Source organism: Monodon monoceros, unplaced genomic scaffold (assembly GCF_005190385.1).
Source record: "Monodon monoceros isolate NGI ecotype Baffin Bay Population unplaced genomic scaffold, NGI_Narwhal_1 Super_Scaffold_2, whole genome shotgun sequence".
Lineage (NCBI taxonomy): Eukaryota > Metazoa > Chordata > Mammalia > Artiodactyla > Monodontidae > Monodon > Monodon monoceros.
The window spans coordinates 103,758,742-103,778,633 of NW_021703776.1; the positions used below are offsets into that span (position 1 = coordinate 103,758,742).

General features: G+C 42.3%; 1 protein-coding gene across 2 annotated transcripts in view; it reads left to right on the forward strand.

The window, feature by feature from the left end:
* The first annotated feature begins 1,004 nt into the window (after positions 1-1,004).
* The window catches only part of UBE3C (ubiquitin protein ligase E3C), a 120,768-nt gene continuing 101,880 nt past the window's right edge, over positions 1,005-19,892 (forward strand). For both annotated transcript variants that reach the window (XM_029234221.1, XM_029234222.1), the window contains exon 1: positions 1,005-1,415. In XM_029234221.1, the coding sequence (XP_029090054.1) occupies positions 1,350-1,415 (66 nt within the window). In that variant the 5' untranslated portion in view covers positions 1,005-1,349. The remainder of the gene's footprint in view (positions 1,416-19,892) is intronic.

A 19,892-nucleotide genomic window follows, 5' to 3' on the forward strand; every position in this document is an offset into this window, starting at 1 on the left:
TATATAGTATGTGTGTATATGTGAGTGTGTGTGTGTGTGTGTGTGTGTGTGTGTGTGTGTACATGCAGGATTTTTCAAACTGAGATTAAAACCCATTAGTGGGTTGTGAAATGTACTTACTGGTTTGCGGCTGGTATTAAAAAAAAAGGACAACAGAGTAAAAAAAATAGTGCATCCCACATAGTAATGAAAAACAGTTTTTAAGATTTTGATTTCAGTCGTGTGTATATGAAATATATGTGTGCATATGATATCTATTTACGTATATGTGTACGCGATATATATTTCTCTGTGTATATGTGATATAGATGTATGTGTATATATGTGTGTATATGCTATATATGTGTGTATATATTGATGTGCATGTGACAGTTATGTTAACTGTATGTATGCATACATGGTATACTTTTATACATGTGCATGTATGTGATATACATTTGTATCTATGTGTGTATGATATATACTTGTATATATTGAGATATGTGTGTATGAAGTTCACACATAACTGGGTCACAACGTTAAATGATGCACTCTCTACGGGCATTAAGTAATAAAGCTGATATTTTTCCCCTCAGATCAGTCAAGTTTGGTATCATCGAAAGCGTGGAGCCCGCTTCCCAGAAAAGTGCACAAACAACATCCTAGTCGCACTCCGGCGCGCAGGCGCCCACCGACCCCTGCAGCCGCCCTCGGCGCACTGTGGAGACGGGATTCATCCCCACCACTCGGGACGCGCACGCGCGCCTGCACCTCCGCGCGACCCCTCCCCGGGCACCAGCGCCCCCGCGGCACCTGCGGCCCCCCCCTCCCCGGGCACCTGCGCCCCACCTACGCGCCCCGGCCCCGCCCCTCATCCCTCCCGCCGCAGAGCCTGGCACCGCCGCTTCTTCCCACGCTCCGACGCGCCGTCGATGCGGGCGCGCGCACGCGGGCGGGGCGCCGGGAGCAGCGCCGCGGCGTCGGTGTCGGGCGCGCGCACGCCGGCGGGGCGGCGCACGGCAGCGGCGGCGGCGGCGGCCATTTTTCCTCCCGGCAGCTGCTCCGGGTGCAAGTGCGGGGTCAGCGGCCCTGCCGGCGCTCGGGCTCGGCCGGAGCGGCGGGGAGGCGTGGATGAGGGGGGAGGTGGCCGAGGGCTGCCCCCAGTGTCGCCGCCCCTCCCCCCACAGGGCAGTCCGGGCGGGCAGAGCGCCGGCGGGCGCGGGCTCGGGGTCACTTCCTGGCGCGGCCTCGTCCTCGCCGCTCCCCTCCCGCCGGGACCTCCCCCGGTCGCTGTCCCCGCCGGGGACCCTCCCCCGGGGCCCGCCCGCGCTCTCAGTGTCGGGCCCTCCCAGATGGGATAGGCTGTAAAGATGTTTAGTTTTGAAGGGGATTTCAAAACCAGGCCCAAGGTGTCCCTGGGAGGCGCGAGCCGGAAGGTAAGAGCGGCCTGCGTGCGGCAGTGCCGCGGGGCTGGGCGGGGCCAGCCGCGGACTCCGGGCGGGACGGCTGGCTGGGGGCCGGCTCGGGTCCGGGAGGGGTCCATCCCGGCGGAGGGACGCGCGAGGGGGCGGGCTGCGGGGTCACCTGCTCCTACGGCTCAAAGCGGGTCTGGAAGGAAAGCTGATGGGGAAAAAGGACTTTGTGGACCGGAATCGCCAGGAAGCTGCAAGGATGCTGAGGGTGGACGGCCTTTTATACTTAGGTAGTGAAAAACTCGGGGGCAAAGGACACAGTGTTTCTTTCAGAAATGAACTTTAGATACTTTATCACACTTGACTGATGGTGATTGCTTTTAGAGTACTACGTGGGGGTCTTGTCTGTTGTAGAAAGTAAGTAGAATGTATTTGTTCATGACAACAGTCTCTGAAGTTGAGGCGGAACTCCTCATCATAGGCCACGTGTTTGAATCCAAGGCCATGAAAGTCGTCCTTTACCAGCCTTTTGGAAACACTTCTGGAGAGACTCTAGCACTTTTTTTCTGTTACAACTGGTCGTATGATTATTCTTAGGATAACAGTGTAGAATAAGGGCGTACAAACTAGTTACTGTGCTATCCTCTCTGATGACAGGCATATACTGATTCGGTGGAATTGCTGACAAGTAGTTCAGCGTCGGTGTTGCTTCATTTGTTTGCTTGCTTTTTACCACTTCTCCACTGGATCCCTTCCCTGCCTGTTTTAGTTTTATCAGACTAAAAATAAAGTGTGGTCGCCCTTGCTTAGAGTGTTGGAAAAGTTCAAGTGAGTACAATTAGCAGATTGTTTACTAAATAATTTTCTAAAGTGTTCTTTCAGTGGTTCGTCTATTCTTCTGTATTAGTGTATTCTGTATGTTACACTTAACGACGGGGTTGGCACATGACTGAGCAGATGCTCAAGTCCACGTACGAATATCCCCTTTAAATTGTACTGTGGGGGTATGTGCATGATGGTTTCTGAGGGTAGAGGAGGGGAACCCAGCAGGGATTTGGGCAGGAAGTGTGCTGATAACTTACAGGCTTTGGGTTTTGCATGATGGTGATTGGTTGGAGGCTGCAGAACTAGGTGCTAGACTAGGTGCTGTGTAGGTGTTGTGCAGGGCTGGCGTGGGTCACATTCAGTGGCTTGGGTATTCATGAAAATTCCAAATGAGATCAAAGGACTTATGCCATTGGAAGAACCTCTGGGCCAGATCTAGTTTACAGGTGGGATAAAGAGCTGTTGAGTGATAGCACAGCCACATAGCAAGCTGGGGGCAGGTCACCACCTTAGAATCCATGTCACCTCACTTACGTAGGACTTTGTGACTTCTGTTACAGACAGGAGTGCCCTGGCAGGTCCTGCTAGGGTGTTGATCCTGTTTTCTCACCAAGTAACACATCTCTTCTTTAAGGAAAATAGTTATCTGTTGATCAGAATCTCAAGGGGAGATTGCACGTCTTGCTTTTCAGCTGTGCGAAACAATTTTTTCCCCCTTTTTACCCCCCTTTTCGTTGAGGTTTAGACTTAACATACAGTCAGGGTCACAGACATTAAGTGTCTGTGTCTTAGGCCATGTCCCTTAGAAGCCTGAGGAGGAAATCCTTGTGCAGGTGAAATTGAGGAGGGAAGAGGAGAGGGCAGGGGACCAGGGGTTTTCTTGGTTGGAGTTTATCTTTAGCCGGATCCCACCGACAACTCTGGAGCGTGGCTGGCATCACGGAGTTGTCCCGTCCTGAGGTGAGGGGGCTGGCATTTTGTATCCCCGTATCATTTAGTCGTTGTCTGCAGGCTCCCCCTGGGGTGGGTGGGAGTGTAATTCTCCAGAGAGGGTGGCAGTAAGGAGCCCACCACAGTCACTCTGCAGTGGCTGGGGGGTGGGTGCATTGGCCTGGGACCGGAATCTGGGCAGGGAATTGACTGTAGGTTCGGCTGGAAGGATTTTTACAGCCCACCACTCCCATCAAATAACATGCCCAGCATTCCAGAGGCCCCCATCTGCACCTTTCCATTCTAAGCCCTCCTACCCAAAGGTAACTACTATTCCGACCTTTATTACCACAGATCAGTTCTGCCTGTTGAACTTCTTGTGCGTAGAGGCCACTCTTTTTGGACTGGCCGCTGTGGCTCAGCATTTGGTCTGAGAGGTGGGATCCATCGTCTTATTCTGGTTGCATTGTCTGAACGTACATAGCACAGTTGATCTGTATTTGTTGTATGTGTCTCTGGGTGGACACATGCTCTCACGTGCTGCTCACACGTTGCACGTGGGTTTAGCTCCAGTGCACTCTGCCTCGTTCTGAGCGTTTCAGTGGCTCCACTTCCTTGCCAACACTTAGCGTTGTCAGTCATTTTAATTTGGCAGTTCCGGTGGGTATGTAGTTTCATTGTAGTTTTAATTTTGTTTCCTAACAACTAATGATGTTGCGCACCCACATATGCTTATTTTCCTTAATTCTCTTTGGCTGCAACATAAGTCTTTTGCCTCATTTAAAAAACAAAAACTTAAAATGATCTTTACCCCATGTCTTAAATTATTGTTTGAAATTTTCCCTTCTTAAGTTTAGTGGAAACTGAATAGTTGCTACTTTTTGGATAAATACATCTTCCCGCCCCCCCCAAAATTAAATGAATATTTAAAATGTTTATTTGTAAAGGTTCTTTGAAGGATCTGAAACATTGTAAGGAAAAGTTCATGCGCTCGTTGTAATCTTGTTGGGGAGATAAGACTTACACAGTTAAGCATAAAATAACAATAGAGAGAGCAATTACCACATTCTGGGTTTTCCTTGGGCTGATTCAGGAAAGAATAGAGTTGGTTGGGGCTTAGTCTTGAAGGATGCGTGGAATTAGTGAGCTGGGAAGCAAGGGTATTCCAGGTGGGTGGAAGGGTATACATTGAGTAGGTATATACTGGATTGGGTAGGTATATACTAAGTCACATAGGTTTCCACTTTTTAATATTTCTGAAGTCAGGATACATGGTGGCATGATAGTTTATTGGCAGTATTTTTTTCTATTCTTGGTAGTGCATAGAAGAATATCTTAATGGTAATTTGATTACAAGTATAGAAATCCACTGTTATTAGCATCTTGCCTTAATGTGGTTCATTTGTTACATTGATGAACCAATAGCAATACATTAAGATTCATTCTTTGTGTTGTGCTTTAAGTGGGTTTTGACAAATGTATAATGACATGTATCTGCCATTACAGCATCATAGAGAATAGTTTGTTGTCCTAAAAATCCACTGTGCTTTACCTATTCATCTTCTCCCTTATCCCTCACACACCGCCGCCCTCCTGCCCCGAATCTCTGGCCACCACTGATCTTTTTACTGTCTCCATAGTTCTGCCTTTCTAGAATGTCATGTAGTTGGAATCATACGGTGTGTGGCCTCTTCAGATTTGCTTCTTTCACTTAGCAGCATACATTTAAGGTTCCTCCATGCCTTTTCATAGCTTGCTAGCTTGTTTTTTTATCCTATTTTTTATTAACAGACTATTTTTGTAGAGCAGTTTTAGTCTTAACAGAAAAAACTGATGGGAAAGTACAGAGAGTTCTCACTCTGTCTTCCTAGCACATTGTTTTCTCTATTATTTCCATCTTGCCATAATGTGGTACGTTTGTTACAATTGATAGACCAATATTGATACCTTATTATTAAGTCAGTTTATATCAGGGTTCAATCCAGGGGTTGTACGTTCTGTGAGTTTTGATCTTTTGAGACTGGCTTCTTTAACTTAGGAATATGCTTTTAAGGTTGTTCCAGGTCCTTCCTGGCCTGATGGCTCTTCCCCCCACCCCACTCTAAGTTGCTGAATACTATTCCATTGTCTGGATGTACCACAGTTTATTTGTCCCTTCACCTGCTGAAGGACATCTTGGTTGCTTCCAAGTTTTAGCAATTATGAATAAAGCTGCCATAAACATCCACATGCAGGTTTTGTGTGTAGACATAGTTTTCAGCTCCTTTTTGTAAATATCAAGGAGCCCGATCATATGGTAAGGTTATGTTTAGTTTTGTAATTAACTGCCAAACTGTCTTCCAAAGTGGCTGCACTGTTTTGCATTCCCACCAGCAATGAGAGTTCCTGTTGCTCCACATCCTCGCCTGCCTTTGGTGTTGTCAGTGTTCAAATTTTGGCCGTTCCAATAGGTATGTAGTGGTATCTCATTGTTTTAAGTTGCATTTCCCTGTTGACGTGTGATGTGGAGCATCTTTTCACATGTGCTTATTTACCATCTGCGTATCTTTGTTAAGATGTCTGTTCAGGTCTTTATCCCATTTTTTAACTGGGTTGTTTGTTTCCTTACTGTTGAGTCTTAGCAGTTCCTTATACACATTTTCAATGTATTTGTATATATTTTGCAGATATAAACTCTTTTCAGAGAGGCCTTTTGCATATATCTTCTCCCAGTTTTGAGCTTGTCTTTTCATTCTCTTAACAGTCTTTTGCAGAGCAGAAGTTTTTAATTCTAATGAAGTCCAGTTTTATCAGTTTTTTTCTTTCATGAATTGTGCTTCTTATGTCGTATCTAAAGAGTCATTGCCAAACACAGTGTCACCTGGTTTTTCTCCTGTGTTAACTTCTAGTAGTATTATAGTTTTGTATTTTACATTTAGGTCTGTGATCCATTTTGGGTTAATTTTTGTGAAAGGTGTTAAGGTCTGTGTCTAGGTTTATTTTTTCTTTCTGTTTTGGCCTGTGGATATCCAGTTGTTCCAACATATTTGTTGAAAAGCTGTCCTTTCTTCATTGAATTGCCTTTGCTCCTTTGTCAAAAGATCAGTTGGCTGTATTTTTGTATGTCTGTTTCTTGCTATTCTGGTCCGTTCATTTATTTGTCTGTTCTGGATTGTTTTGTTTTGCTTTGTTTTTGCCAGTGCCATACTGTCTTGATTTCTGGTAAGTCTCAAAGTCAGCTAGTGTCAGTCTTCCGACTTTGTTCACGTTTTTCTTCAGCATTGTGTTGGCTTTTTTGGATCTTTTGCCTTTCCATATCAACCTTAGAGGCAGTTTGTTGATATTCACAAAATAACTTTTATATATATATATATATATATATGTGTGTATATATATATTTTTAAGCCACTGTTATATATATATATATATATATATGTGTGTGTGTGTATATATATATATTTTTAAGCCACTGTATTTTAGGTGTATTTGTTGCATTTGTTTTTATTGAAATATAGTTGATGGTACAATATTACATAAGTTACAGGTGTACAATAGTAATTCACAGTTTTTAAAGGTCATACTCATAGTTGTTATTAAAATATTGGGTATGTTCTCTGTGTTGTTCAGACTTATTGGGATTTTGATTGGGAATGTGTTGAATCTGTAGATCAAACGAGTTAGGAAGAATTGATCTTGACAATATTGAGTCTTCCTATTCAACATGGAATGTCTCTCCATTTGTGCAGTTCTTTGATTTTATTCATCAGACTATTGTAATTTGCCTTATATAGACTGAAGTATTTCTTTTTTGGGGGGTGCTAATATAAACAATACTGTGTATTTAATTTCCAGTTCCAAATGTTCATTGTTGGTTTACAGGAAGGCAATTTTGTTTTGTATTTACCTTTTTACCAATACCTCCCTATTTCCCTCACCCCTGTCCACCCAGCCCCTGGCAGCTACTTTTTTACTCTCTTTTTTGACTTTGACTTTTTTTCGTTTTTTTTTTTTTAATATTCCATGTATAAGTGATACCTACAGCATTTGTCTTTCTGTGGCTTATGTCACTTAGCTTAAGGCTCTCAAGGTCCATCCATATTTCTACACATGGTAGAATTTCCTTCTTTCTCTTGGCTGAATAATATTCTGTTGTGTGAATGCACCACATCTTTATCTGTTCGTCTGTTTGATGACCACTTAGGTCTTCGTATCTTTATTATTTTGAATAACGCTGCAGTGAATATAGTGGTGCAGATATCTTTTCAATACCTGTTTTCATTTCTGTTGTATAGCTACCAAGAAGTGGGATTGCTGGACCATAAGGTAGTTCTATTTTTAATTTTTTGAGGAACCTTCATATTGTTTCCATAGTGGAAATGTTATTTATTTATTTTTATTATTTTTTTTTTAATTTCAAATTCCAGTTGTTCATTGATGGAATATGGAACAGCAATTGACTTTTGTATGTTAATCTTGTACCCTGCAGTGTTGCTATAATCACTTATTAGTTCCAGGAGTTTTTCGTTAGTTCTTTGGGATTTTCTACAGAGACGATCATGTCATCTGTGACCAAAGACAGTTTTATTTCTTTCTTCCCAATCTGTATAGCTTTTGTTTCCTTTTCTTGCTTTATTGCATTAGCTAGAGCTAATGATGTCAAAAAGGAGCGGTAAGAGATATCCTTGCTTTGTTCCTGATCTTAGTGGGAAAGTTTCTAGTTTCTCACCCTTAAGTATGATGTTAGCTGTAGGTATTTTGTGGTGGTTCTTTATCAAGTTGAGGAAGTTCCTATCTATTTCTAGTGTGTTGAGAATTTTTGTCGTGAATGGGTGTTGGGTTTCTTTAATTTACTTTTAATTTTTAAATTTTTATTTTCTATTTTGGCCACATGGTGTGGCATGTGGGATCTTAGTTCCCAAACCAGGGATCGAACCTGTGCTCCCTGCAGTGGAAGCACGGAGCCCTAACCACTAGACTGCCAGGGAATTACCTGGGTGTTGGATTTTGTCAAATGCTTTTTACTGTGTGATCATATACTTTTCCTTAGTCTGTTGATGTGATGGATTACATCAAGTGTTTTTTGAATGCTGAACCAGCCCTGCATACCTAGCATAAATCCCACGTGGTTATGATGTATAATTCTTTTTATACGTTGTTGCATTCAACTTGGTAGTATTTTGTTTGGGGATTTTTGCATCTGTGTTCCGGAGAGAGTAGCTTTTATTTCTCGTGATGTCTTTTTCTGGGTTTTGTATTAGGGTACTGCTGGCCTCGCAGAATGAGTTTCACTGTAGAGCCTACCGAAACCAGCTACTGTAATTTTAATTTCCCCTTTCGGTAAGTCTAGAATACTCTTAGGATTGTAAGCACTCTGACTGGTTAGTTTTATGTAACTGCCCTCTGTTGTGTAATTGGAGGTCTTACCTACAATATCTTAACCTGAAGACAAGTCCATGCTGTACCGCTTTGAAGAGCTGGCAGTTGGTATGCATGTTGTCATACGACTCTGCGTATGTTGCAGTGGAACATAAACTGTTTTTTACACGTCTGACATGAAGTAATATACATGTTGTCATACGACTCTGTGTATGTTGCAGTGGAACATAAACTGTTTTTTACACGTCTGACATGAAGTAAAGTAGAAACATTTTCCAAAATCAGATTTTAAGATTTACTGTCAGAACTGGTATTATTACGTTCCTGTTTTATCTAGCAGCCCCACATCTGTTCTCTTGAATATGATTTTCCATACTCTTCACATAGGGGACCAGAACACTGTAGTTCTCCGTAGCATATAAGGTCAGGAATTGTTGATCTGGTTCCTAGGGAAACCAAGCAGAATGGAAGGGCTGAGACTTTGTCTAATTCTCTTTGGACTTCTAATCAGGGTCTAGGGTGAGGCAAGCAAGGCACGTGGGGCACAAAATTTAAGGAGGCTCTGACTCGAGATGCATAGGTGCAGGTTGCTTAAGGTGGCACTCGGGTTCATGGCCCTGAGGTGAGTGCCTCCTTAAATTTTGTGCTCAGGCACCTGTCTGGCTTGCCTTCCCTAGTCCTGTCTGGCTTTGCGTGCTCCAGCGTGTGCTGATTTTCTTGAGTTACAGAGTTAGTTGTCAACTAGGTCTCTTAACTAAGGTAATAAACAGGTCATCTCATAGGACTGTAGAAGAGCCCTCAAAAGAGGTTATTGCAAAAGCAGTAAAGAGTTTTCCTCTGTCTCTTCCCCTCTTTTCTTATAACTTTAAAGAATGCGGACATCTAGGAGTTTGGAAGTTAAGCATTTTATTCTTTGACCATGACCCTTATTTCATTCCGCTGTGTCCTTGTTCTCCGGCCACGGCCTCTTCACGCCTTCTGTTGCCTATGCCGCTTGTGAGCATGAAGGCAGGGGCAGGAGCTTCCTTCTGGCCGACTGTCTCCGGAGCCCATCACCTTCAGTGGTGACCAAGTTAAAGTTGGAGACGCCTGCTGGGGGGGGTGTGGGTGGCAGCGTAAATCAGCACAACCTACCTGGGGGATGGTTTAACAGCACGCATCGGGAGTCGTCAACAGGTATGACCCCTCTAAATCCAGTAAGTCTACTTTTAGAAATTTATTCTAAGAAACTAATTTGACAGGTGCATGGGATAGATGCATGAGAAAGAAAAGATGATGTTTGTGGCATTACTTATAGTATTGAAAAATTCAAAACAATCTAAATGTCTAACAATAGGAAATTTGTTAAATGGTATAACAGTGCGGTGGGGTACTATACAACTGTTAAAAGTGGTCATGATCTATATTTGTTACTATTTATCATTTATTGATGTCTACTCATTATATGTATTAAACTGTCATTGTTAGCGGAAATAAGTAGATTGCAAAACAGCAGTCTGCATTTAAATTATGTTAATCTGAACGGTCACGATCTCTGCTTTACCAGTGTCTTAATTTCCGATGAACAGAGGTCTAGTTCTCTGTGCATCATAGTGGCTTAAAGCAGCACATTTTTGTCCTCTCACTCCGCTCTGTGGGGCAGGCATCCGACAGCAGCGTGCAGGGTGGTTCTGGCCTGGGGTCTCTGGAGGCTCAGGCATCGGAAGCCTTGCCCGGTGCTGGGGGAGCCACTGTGGGACTGGCTTATGCCTGTGCCTGGAGGCCAGTGATGGGTCCTGGCAGGAGGTGTCCGCTCCTGCCACTCGGACATCACCTTAGGGCTGCTTGAGTGTCCTCCTGACCTGGCAGCTGGCTTCCCCGGAGCCAGTGATGCAGGAGAGCAGGGAGAACGAGGCAAAGCCTGTTACGAGGGAGTCCTGAAAGTCATACGTTGTCACTTTTGTCCTATTTTATTTGTCAATCCAGTCCACACTCAAGGTGAGAGGAATCAAACTCCACCAGTTTGGAAACGTAGCAAGGAAAGAACTTGGTAAACTAGGAACAGCTTAGAAAACTGGTGAAATAGAGAACTGACTTAAAATTCCCTTCTCCCAGGCGAGGCTCCCTGACTGCGAGCTGGCCTTTCCTGTGAGCTGTTACGCTCTTGCGTTCCTGCGCGGTCTTACCTGAAATGTTATCTGTTAGGCAGTTTATTTGAGTTAAGCATCTTCCTCAAAAAAGCCTCAGAATCATGAGAGGCTGCCATTTATTTGCAGCAATTTGAATTCACTTAGATCATTTACCTTTTTAATCCAACCACCCTTGGAGAAAAGGGGGGAATATACAGGGGAGAAAGTAATATGGGAATGAAAGTGTTTGGCTTGTCGCTTTGACAGCCATAGGGCAGGAGGTAGATGCATCAGGCCTTTGGAGAGAGGGAGTGAAGTACGAGAGCATCGAAGCAAATTTCTGGCCATCTGAGAGCTGCTCGGGGCGCCTGTGCTGGAGCGGAGGGGGAAGCCTGTTTCCCTCCTCTTCCAGGGCCCCGGGCGGGCAGCGTAATGTCAGCGCCCTCGGCTCTGGTGTGCTGGACTGCGCTTCTTAGCACTGCTTACAGGTGGAACGCTGTTGCCACCAGCTAGGAGGATCCGCACGGACAGAGGTGTCCACCCTGGAGAGGTGGCAGTCACCTACAGCCTGCAGCTGGCTGGAGTCGGGGTGGGCCAAGAGAAGGCTGGGGAGACGGGCAGTCAGGGGCCAGGTCATAAAGGGGCACCTTGGGAGCCACTGACGGCTTTTGAAGCAGTGAAGTGACCCTGAGCAAACTCAGGTTTTAGAGGGACGATTGTGGGGCAGTGCAGGAGCTGGACACCAGGCGAGAGACAGGCAGCTGTAGTTGTGCAGAGGAGTAGTGAGGGCCTGAAGCAGGCAGCAGGAACTGAGTGGAGGGGTTCAGGGCTGTCGAGGAGCCAGAACTGATGAGCTCTGGTGGACAAGCATCACGTCAGGTGTCAGTCTGGGGTGACAGGAGTGGACAGTGACCCCATAATCCGACACGATGCTGGGTTCCTAGGGATGTGTTCAATGTAAAATGCTTGGGTTTGCTCAGTAGGCAGGTGGGGTGCTAGTCTGGAGCTTCAGGTAGAGACTGGGAGTCCGTTGGTCCATCAGTAGGTAACAGTTGAAGTTGTGAGATGCTCTGGAAAATGTTCTGCTGAGAAGACATGTGGGCTCAGGACAAAACTCCGAGGGACGCCAGCGTTGACAGAAACAGAGGAAGAGGGGCACGCAAGGGAGAGGTGCTGCTGGGGCCAGTGCGTGGCCAGCCAGCAGGCGTGGCAGTGTGCGCAGACAGTAGTACTGACTGAGAGGCCGTGAGCAGAGCAGAGCTCATTAGAAAAGCGGGGCTTGTTGGAGGACCTCAGACCTTTTGTACTGGTTTTGAGGTTTTATTTGCTGTAGCTGTGACTATATCCTGTGTACTGACCATAAGACATTTATATAAACTTTAGGTTATTCCAAAGCTGAGGATCCAATTGTTCAGTCTATTTTCTAAAATTAAAATTTCGTTTTCTTTTTAAAATTACCGTGCATGTTCTTTGTATGAGCTGTGTATGATGAAGTATACATGTTCATCCTTTACTTTTGGACATTTAGGTTGTTTCTATTTTGTTGTGAACAACATCTTTATAGCCAATGATTATAATTATTCTTTAGGATACATTGCAGAAAGAAGCTGAATTGCTTGGTCAGTGTGCACATAGGCTTCTGATATGTTTTGTTCTCTAGAAAAAATTATATCAATTTCCATTCCCTGGTCTTAGCAGTTAAGTGCTGCCTTAGCATCTGTGCATTTGCAGGGAGCCTCCGAGGGCACTTTCTCTCCAGGGTGTTTCTGTTTTCTCTCCTTATTTGTTAGTTACCTACACTGCACCCCTCAGGGTTTGTCCTCCTGCTTGTTGTATGCTCTCACCTCTTCTTGGCTCCTTCTCTGTGAGGCGGAGGTGTTGGCATCCCGTAGAGGAAGAAATCAGGGCTCAGAGATTCCAGATCATTTAGTGGAGCATGTGAACCCTGGTCTGGATGTTGGATGTTGTGTAGCCTGCACATCTTGTGTTGCTTCTCGCTTTGCTTAAGCTCTCCCTTAACTGCTTGGCAAGTTGAGGACCATGTCCTGCAGGCACTGAAAGGATGGCTTTAACAATCCTATGTCTTCTTGAATTAATTTTTCTTACGATATGCAGCTTTAGTACTCTCTTCAACTTTTTTAGGAACATTAGTAAACTGTAGTGTGTTGGCAAGCAGCACAGTTCATAGCACATCTTTACTGTGAAAGGTGAAATGTAAAAAGTAAAATGGGGGCTTGAAAAAATGCTTATCTTCCTAACCAATTGTCTGCAACTTATTCATCTCTTCTGGGCTTCTTGTTTCCACATCTTGTAATGGGAAAGTCATAATTCTTGATAATGAGAAAGTTAGATTATCACTAATCTTCCTTGGTCTAATAACGTTTCCATTTCTAATCTCCAGTCAGTGGCCTTTAAAAAAAGTTACCTTTTTTTTAATTGAAAAAGTTATAAAAACTGAGACTCTTCTAAAGGGCATATAATGAAGTCTTCCTCTCACTGAGACTCCAGACGTCCTCATTCTTACCAGTTCCTCAGTCTTTTCAAAACTAGATTAAATATAAATAAACGTGTGCCCCTGGCTTTTTAAATAACAGTGAGAGCTGCTGCCCTCCTCAGCACTGTGTCTTAGTGACGCTTCCACGCCAGCACCTTGAGATGTAGTTTCTCTTCATGGATGCATAATATTCCACTGAATGGTTTGTACCATAGAGCCTCTTCCCTATTGATAGATGTATATGTGCAGGTTGTTTCCAGGGTTTTGCTAGTAAAACAGTGCCATAATTAATACACAGTTTTGGTGTAAGAAAAGAAGGTCTTTAAAAAAAAAGAAAAGAAGGTCTTTTGGAATTTATTGTAATGAGATATAAACTATTGCATTTTATTTTGGTACCTTATTATTTTTTTAATAAATAAATTTATTTATTGGCTGTTTTGGGTCTTCATTGCTGCACATGGGCTTTCTCTAGTTGTGTTGAGCAGGAGCTACTCCTCATGGTGGTGCGCAGGCTTCTTCTTGCGGTGGCTTCTCTTGTTGCAGAGCACGGGCTCTAGGCACGTGGGCTTCAGTAGTTGCAGCACGCGGGCTCAGTAGTTGTGGCTCACGGGCTCTAGAGCGCAGGCTCAGTAGTTGTGGCGCACGGGCTTAGTTGCTCTGCAGCATGTGGGATCTTCCCAGACCAGGGCTCGAGCCCGTGTCCCCTGCATTGGCAGGCGGATTCTTAACCACTGCGCCACCAGGGAAGTCCTTTGGTTTTTAAATGAGCTCTTTTCACATTTTATGCTCTTTACACATGTTAATATGTGTATAAATTTTGTTCTAGTCTTTTTGCTATATAGTGTTTGAATTGGGAATCATATTGTACATTGTTTTATAAATATGATTTTTAGTAACTTATTACTGTATTTTGATGCACTTTTAAATATTTGCATGTATGTGAAGTTGGTTGCTGTTATATTTTCTTAAAGTTTCTTTCTTTTTTTTTAACATCTTTATTGGAGTGTAATTGCTTTACAGTGGTGTGTTAGTTTCTGCTTTGTAACAAAGTGAATCAGTTTTACATATACATGTGTTCCCATATCTCTTCCTTCTTGCGTCTCCCTCCCTCCCACCCTCCCTGTCCCGCCCCTCTAGGTGGTCACAAAGCACCGAGCTGATCTCCCTGTGCTATGCGGCTGCTTCCCACTAGCTATCTACCTTACGTTTGGTAGTGTATATATGTCCATGCCTCTCTCTCGCTTTGTCACAGCTTACCCTTCCCCCTCCCCATATCCTCAAGTCCATTCTCTAGTAGGTCTGTGTCTTTATTCCTGTCTTACCCCTAGGTTCTTCATGACATGTTTTTTTTCTTAAATTCCATATATATGTGTTAGCATATGGTATTTGTCTTTCTCTTTCTGACTTACTTACTCTGTATGACAGACTCTAGGTCCATCCACCTGATTACAAATAGCTCAGTTTCATTTCTTTTTATGGCTGAGTAATATTCCATCGTATATATGTGCCACATCTTCTTTATCCATTCATCCGATGATGGACACTTAGGTTGTTTCCATCTCCTGGCTATTGTAAACAGAGCTGCAATGAACATTTTGGTACATGACTCTTTTTGAATTATGGTTTTCTCAGGATATATGCCCAGTAGTGGGATTGCTGGGTCATATGGTAGTTCTATTTGTAGTATTTTAAGGAACCTCCATACGGTTCTCCATAGTGGCTGTACCAATTCATATTCCCACCAGCAGTGCAAGAGTGTTCCCTTTTCTCCACACCCCCTCCAGCATTTATTTTTTCTAGATTTTTTGATGATGGCCATTCTGACTGGTGTGAGATGATATCATTGTAGTTTTGATTTGCATTTCTCTAATGATTAATGATGTTGAGCATTCTTTCATGTGTTTGTTGGCAGTCTGTATATCTTCTTTGGAGAAATGTCTATTTAGGTCTTCTGCCCATTTCTGGATTGGGTTGTTTGTTTTTTAGTTATTGAGCTGCATGAGCTGCTTATAAATTTTGGAGATTAATCCTTTGTCAGTTGCTTCATTTGCAAATATTTTCTCCCATTCTGAGGGTTGTCTTTTGGTCTTGTTTATGGTTTCCTTTGCTGTGCAAAAGCTTTTAAGTTTCATTAGGTCCCATTTGTTTATTTTTGTTTTTATTTCCATTTCTCTAGGAGGTGGGTCGAAAAGAATCTTGCTGTGATTTATGTCATAGAGTGTTCTGCCTATGTTTTCCTCTAAGAGTTTGATAGTTTCTGGCCTTACATTTAGGTCTTTAATCCATTTTGAGCTTATTTTTGTGTATGGTGTTAGGGAGTGATCTAATCTCATACTTTTACATGTACCTGTCCAGTTTTCCCAGCACCACTTATTGAAGAGGCTGTCCTTTCTCCACTGTACATTCCTGCCTCCTTTATCAAAGATAAGGTGACCATATGTGTGTGGGTTTATCTCTGGGCTTTCTATCCTGTTCCATTGATCTATCTTTCTGTTTTTGTGCCAGTACCATACTGTCTTGATGACTGTAGCTTTGTAGTATAGTCTGAAGTCAGGGAGCCTGATTCCTCCAGCTCCATTTTTTGTTCTCAAGATTGCTTTGGCTATTCGGGGTCTTTTGTGTTTCCATACAAATTGTGAAATTTTTTGTTCTAGTTCTGTGAAAAATGCTAGTGGTAGTTTAATAGGGATTGCATTGAATCTGTAGATTGCTTTGGGTAGTAGAGTCATTTTCACAATGTTGATTTCTTCCAATTCAAGAACATGGTATATCTCTCCATCTATTTGTATCACCTTTAATTTCTTTCATCAGTGTCTTATAATTTTCTGCGTACAGGTCTTTTGTCTCCTTAGGTAGGTTTATTCCTAGATATTTTATTCTTTTTGTTGCAGTGGTAAATGGGAGTGTTTTCTTGATTTCACTTTCAGATTTTTCATCATTAGCGTATAGGACTGCCGAGATTTCTGTGCATTAATTTTGTATCCTGCTACTTTACCAAATTCATTGATTAGCTCTAGTAGTTTTCTGGTAGCATCTTTAGGATTCTCTATGTATCGTATCATGTCATCTGCAAACAGTGACAGCTTTACTTCTTTTCCAATTTGGATTCCTTTTATTTCCTTTTCTTATCTGATTGCTGTGGCTAAAACTTCCAAAACTTTGTTGAATAAGAGTGGTGAGAGTGGGCAGCCTTGTCTTGTTCCTGATCTTAGTGGAAATGCTTTCAGTTTTTCACCATTGAGGACGATGTTGGCTGTGGGTTTGTCATATATGGCCTTTATTATTTTGAGGAAAGTTCCCTCTATGCCTACTTTCTGGAGGGTTTTTATCATAAATGGGTGTTGAATTTTGTCGAAAGCTTTCTCTGCATCTATTGAGATGATCATATGGTTTTTCTCCTTCAATTTGTTAATGTGGTATATCACGTTGATTGATTTGTGTATATTGAAGAATCCTTGCATTCCTGGAATAAACCCCACTTGATCATGGTGTATGATCCTTTTAATGTGCTGTTGGATTCTGTTTGCTAGTAGTTTGTTGAGGATTTTTGCATCTATGCTCGTCAGTGATATTGGCCTGTAGTTTTCTTTCTTTGTGACATCCTTGTCTGGTTTTGGTATCAGGATGATGGTGGCCTCGTAGAATGAGTTTGGGAGTGTTCCTCCCTCTACTATATTTTGGAAGAGTTTGAGAAGGATAGGTGTTAGCTCTTCTCTAAATGTTTGATAGAATTCGCCTGTGAAGCCATCTGGTCCTGGGCTTTTGTTTGTTGGAAGATTTTTAATCACAGTTTGAGTTTCAGTGCTTGTGATTGGTCTGTTCATATTTTCTATTTCTTCCTGATTCAGTCTTGGCAGGTTGTGCATTTCTAAGAATTTGTCCATTTCTTCCAGGTTGTCCATTTTATTGGCATAGAGTTGCTTGTAGTAATCTCTCATGATCTTTTGTATTTCTGCAGTGTCAGTTGTTGCTTCTCCTTTTTCATTTCTATTGATTTGAGTCTTCTCCCTTTTTTTTCTTGATGAGTCTGGCTAATGGTTTATCAATTTTGTTTATCTTCTCAAAGAACAAAGGTTCTTTCTTATAGGTCTATAAAAGAAGGAAAAATCCACAGATCATAGGTTGTGCATTATTTACAAATAAAACGTTTGGTAACTTTTAACATTTTAATTAACTCAAAGTATTTTACTTGAATATTCTTCAAATTGTGTAAAACTATTAGTATTGTGTTAGTGCGTGAGAGTGGGAAAATATACTAACTTGAGACAGATGTGAAACTGTTCTATTTACATTGGTAAATGGAGTGAATTGCTAATGGAAAATAATCCAAATATTTTGGAAACAAAGGAAATCTCACAGTTTTTAAAAAATCAAGGTATTAATAAACATGCTAAACTTATTTTTATAAGTGGTTAGCAGTCAATTTGAGCATTTGATTTTATGGAACTTGTCATGTTATGTACATTTACTTTGACCTATACTCAAATTTTTGACCATAAATTTTTTTTTTGATTCTGTTGGTTAATGAAATCTAATTTAAACTACATATGGCTTACTTTTTAAAAACTTCATTTTGTTCCCACTAAATTCATTTGCATGAAGAAAGCATTTTCCTCCCTTTAAAAAACATCTTTGTTAATGGTATTTGTGAAGTTTGGCCATATTTAATTTTCAGAGTAGATAAGATAATGTGCCGAAGGCTCAAAGATCAAATAGAGGAGTTTGCTGTAATTTACTGTTGTTTACATATTGATGAATAGGGTTAGTGTCACAGCTGTGGAGGTGAGAGATTAGCACTGAAAGCAACAGGTTTGCTATAGGAACAATAGGTTTAGTCATTCCAAAAACAGTTGATTCAGTGTACTTTATGAAACTGGTATATAACTGGGCTGAGAAACCCTAACTTGTCTAGGCCTGTAGACTCTAAAAGGTAAGAGCTATTTTCAATTATAATAAATTGAAACCAAAAATTTGTTAAGAATGAAAATCTAAATGTGCGTTTTACTGGTACCCTATTGTTCTGTTCCTCCCAGCCACTTAATTAATGACTTATTCTTGGCTTTGTTGAGCTGTTTTTAAAAACTTACATTCTGGAGTAGCTTCGTTAGTATCTTATTCTAAAAAAGTGAGAAAGTATTACACGTACTTGGATAATAATTCAAGCAGTAGAAAATAAAGATTCAAATAAAATGAACATCTCCCTGCCTTTCACCCCACTGCTCACTCCCCCAGTCCCTGATCCTTGTAATGAGTCTGTGTTCCCAGGTGCTTCCCTGTCCTCTCAGAGCTGTTTTCTGCGCGTGGAATCACTGAGATGTGCACTCTTCTCTTGTTTGAACACACGCTGGAGCGTGTTGAATAGACTGCTGTGCTTCTCCCTCCAGCACTACGTCTGGACATAGCTCCAGATCAGTACAAATAGATCTACTGCATTTTTCAAAAAGCTGTGTGTGGGCTTCCCTGGTGGAGTAGTGGTTAAGAACCTACCTGCCAACGCAGGGGACACGGGTTCGAGCCCTGGTCCAGGAGGATCCCACATAGTGCGGAGCAACTAAGCCCGTGCACCACAACTACTGAGCCTGCGCTCTAGAGCCCACGTGCCACACCGTGTGCCACAACTACTGAGCCCATGTGCCACAACTACTGAAGCCCTTGCACCTAGAGCCCGTGCTTCACAACAAGAGGAGCCACCGCAGTAAGAAGCCTGTGCACTGCAACCAAGAGTAGTTCCCACTCGCTGCAACTAGAGAAAGCCCGCGTGCAGCAACAAAGACCCAGTGCAGCCAAAAATAAATAAATAAAATAAATTAAAAAAAAAAAAAAAGCTATGTACAATACTCCACGTAATGAGGGTTCTGTTAAGTTATTTAGCTGTCATGTATTTTAATGGCCATTTAGGTTGTTTTCAGCTTTTTTGCTAATTTAAACAGCACTGTGGTGCATATACTTGTATATGTGCCAATAATATTTGTAGGTTACATTTCTAGAAGTGCTAGGTCAAAGGCTATTTTTATAGATATTTCCAGATTGCCCTCTAAGGAGATCATATCAGTGTAAGAAAGTGGCTGCTGTCCATCTTCATCTCAGTGTTATCTGAGGTTTAAAGTTTGCCAGTTAGATGGGTTAAAAAGCCTATCATTGTGTTTTTATTGCATTTTTTCCTAAAAATGAGTAAAGATGAAGTTCTTATGTTTAAAATATATTTTTGTTTATTTCCCTATGTACTGTTCATAGCTTTTGCTAATTTTCTATTTGATTGTTGATCTTTTATTTTAAAAATAAATTTATTTATTTATTGACTTATTTTTGGCTGTGTTGGGTCTTCGTTGCTGTGTGCAGGCTTCCTCTGGTTGTGGCGAGCAGGAGCTACTCTTCGTTGCGGTGCGTGGGGTCCTCATTGCAGTGGCTTCTCTTGTTGCGGAGCGTGGGCTCTAGGCGTGTGGGCTTCAGTAGTTGTGGCACATGGGCTTAGTAGTTGTGGCTCGCAGACTGTAGAGCGCAGGCTCAGTAGTTGTGGCACACGGGCTTTGTTGCTCTGCGGCATGTGGGATCTTCCCAGGCCAGGGCTCGAACCCGCGTCCCCTGCATTGGAAGGTGGGTTCCCAACCACTGCATCACCAGGGAAGTCCAGTTTGTTGATCTTTTAAAATTATCACTGAGAGCTTTTACAAATAGTTGGTTTTGCAGTGTTACAAATATTTATTCTCACTTTGTCAACTTTTTAAGCCTTGGGTATGGCATTTTTCTGTGTAGGAAGTTTTACTTTTTATGGGGTCAAATTTATCATTA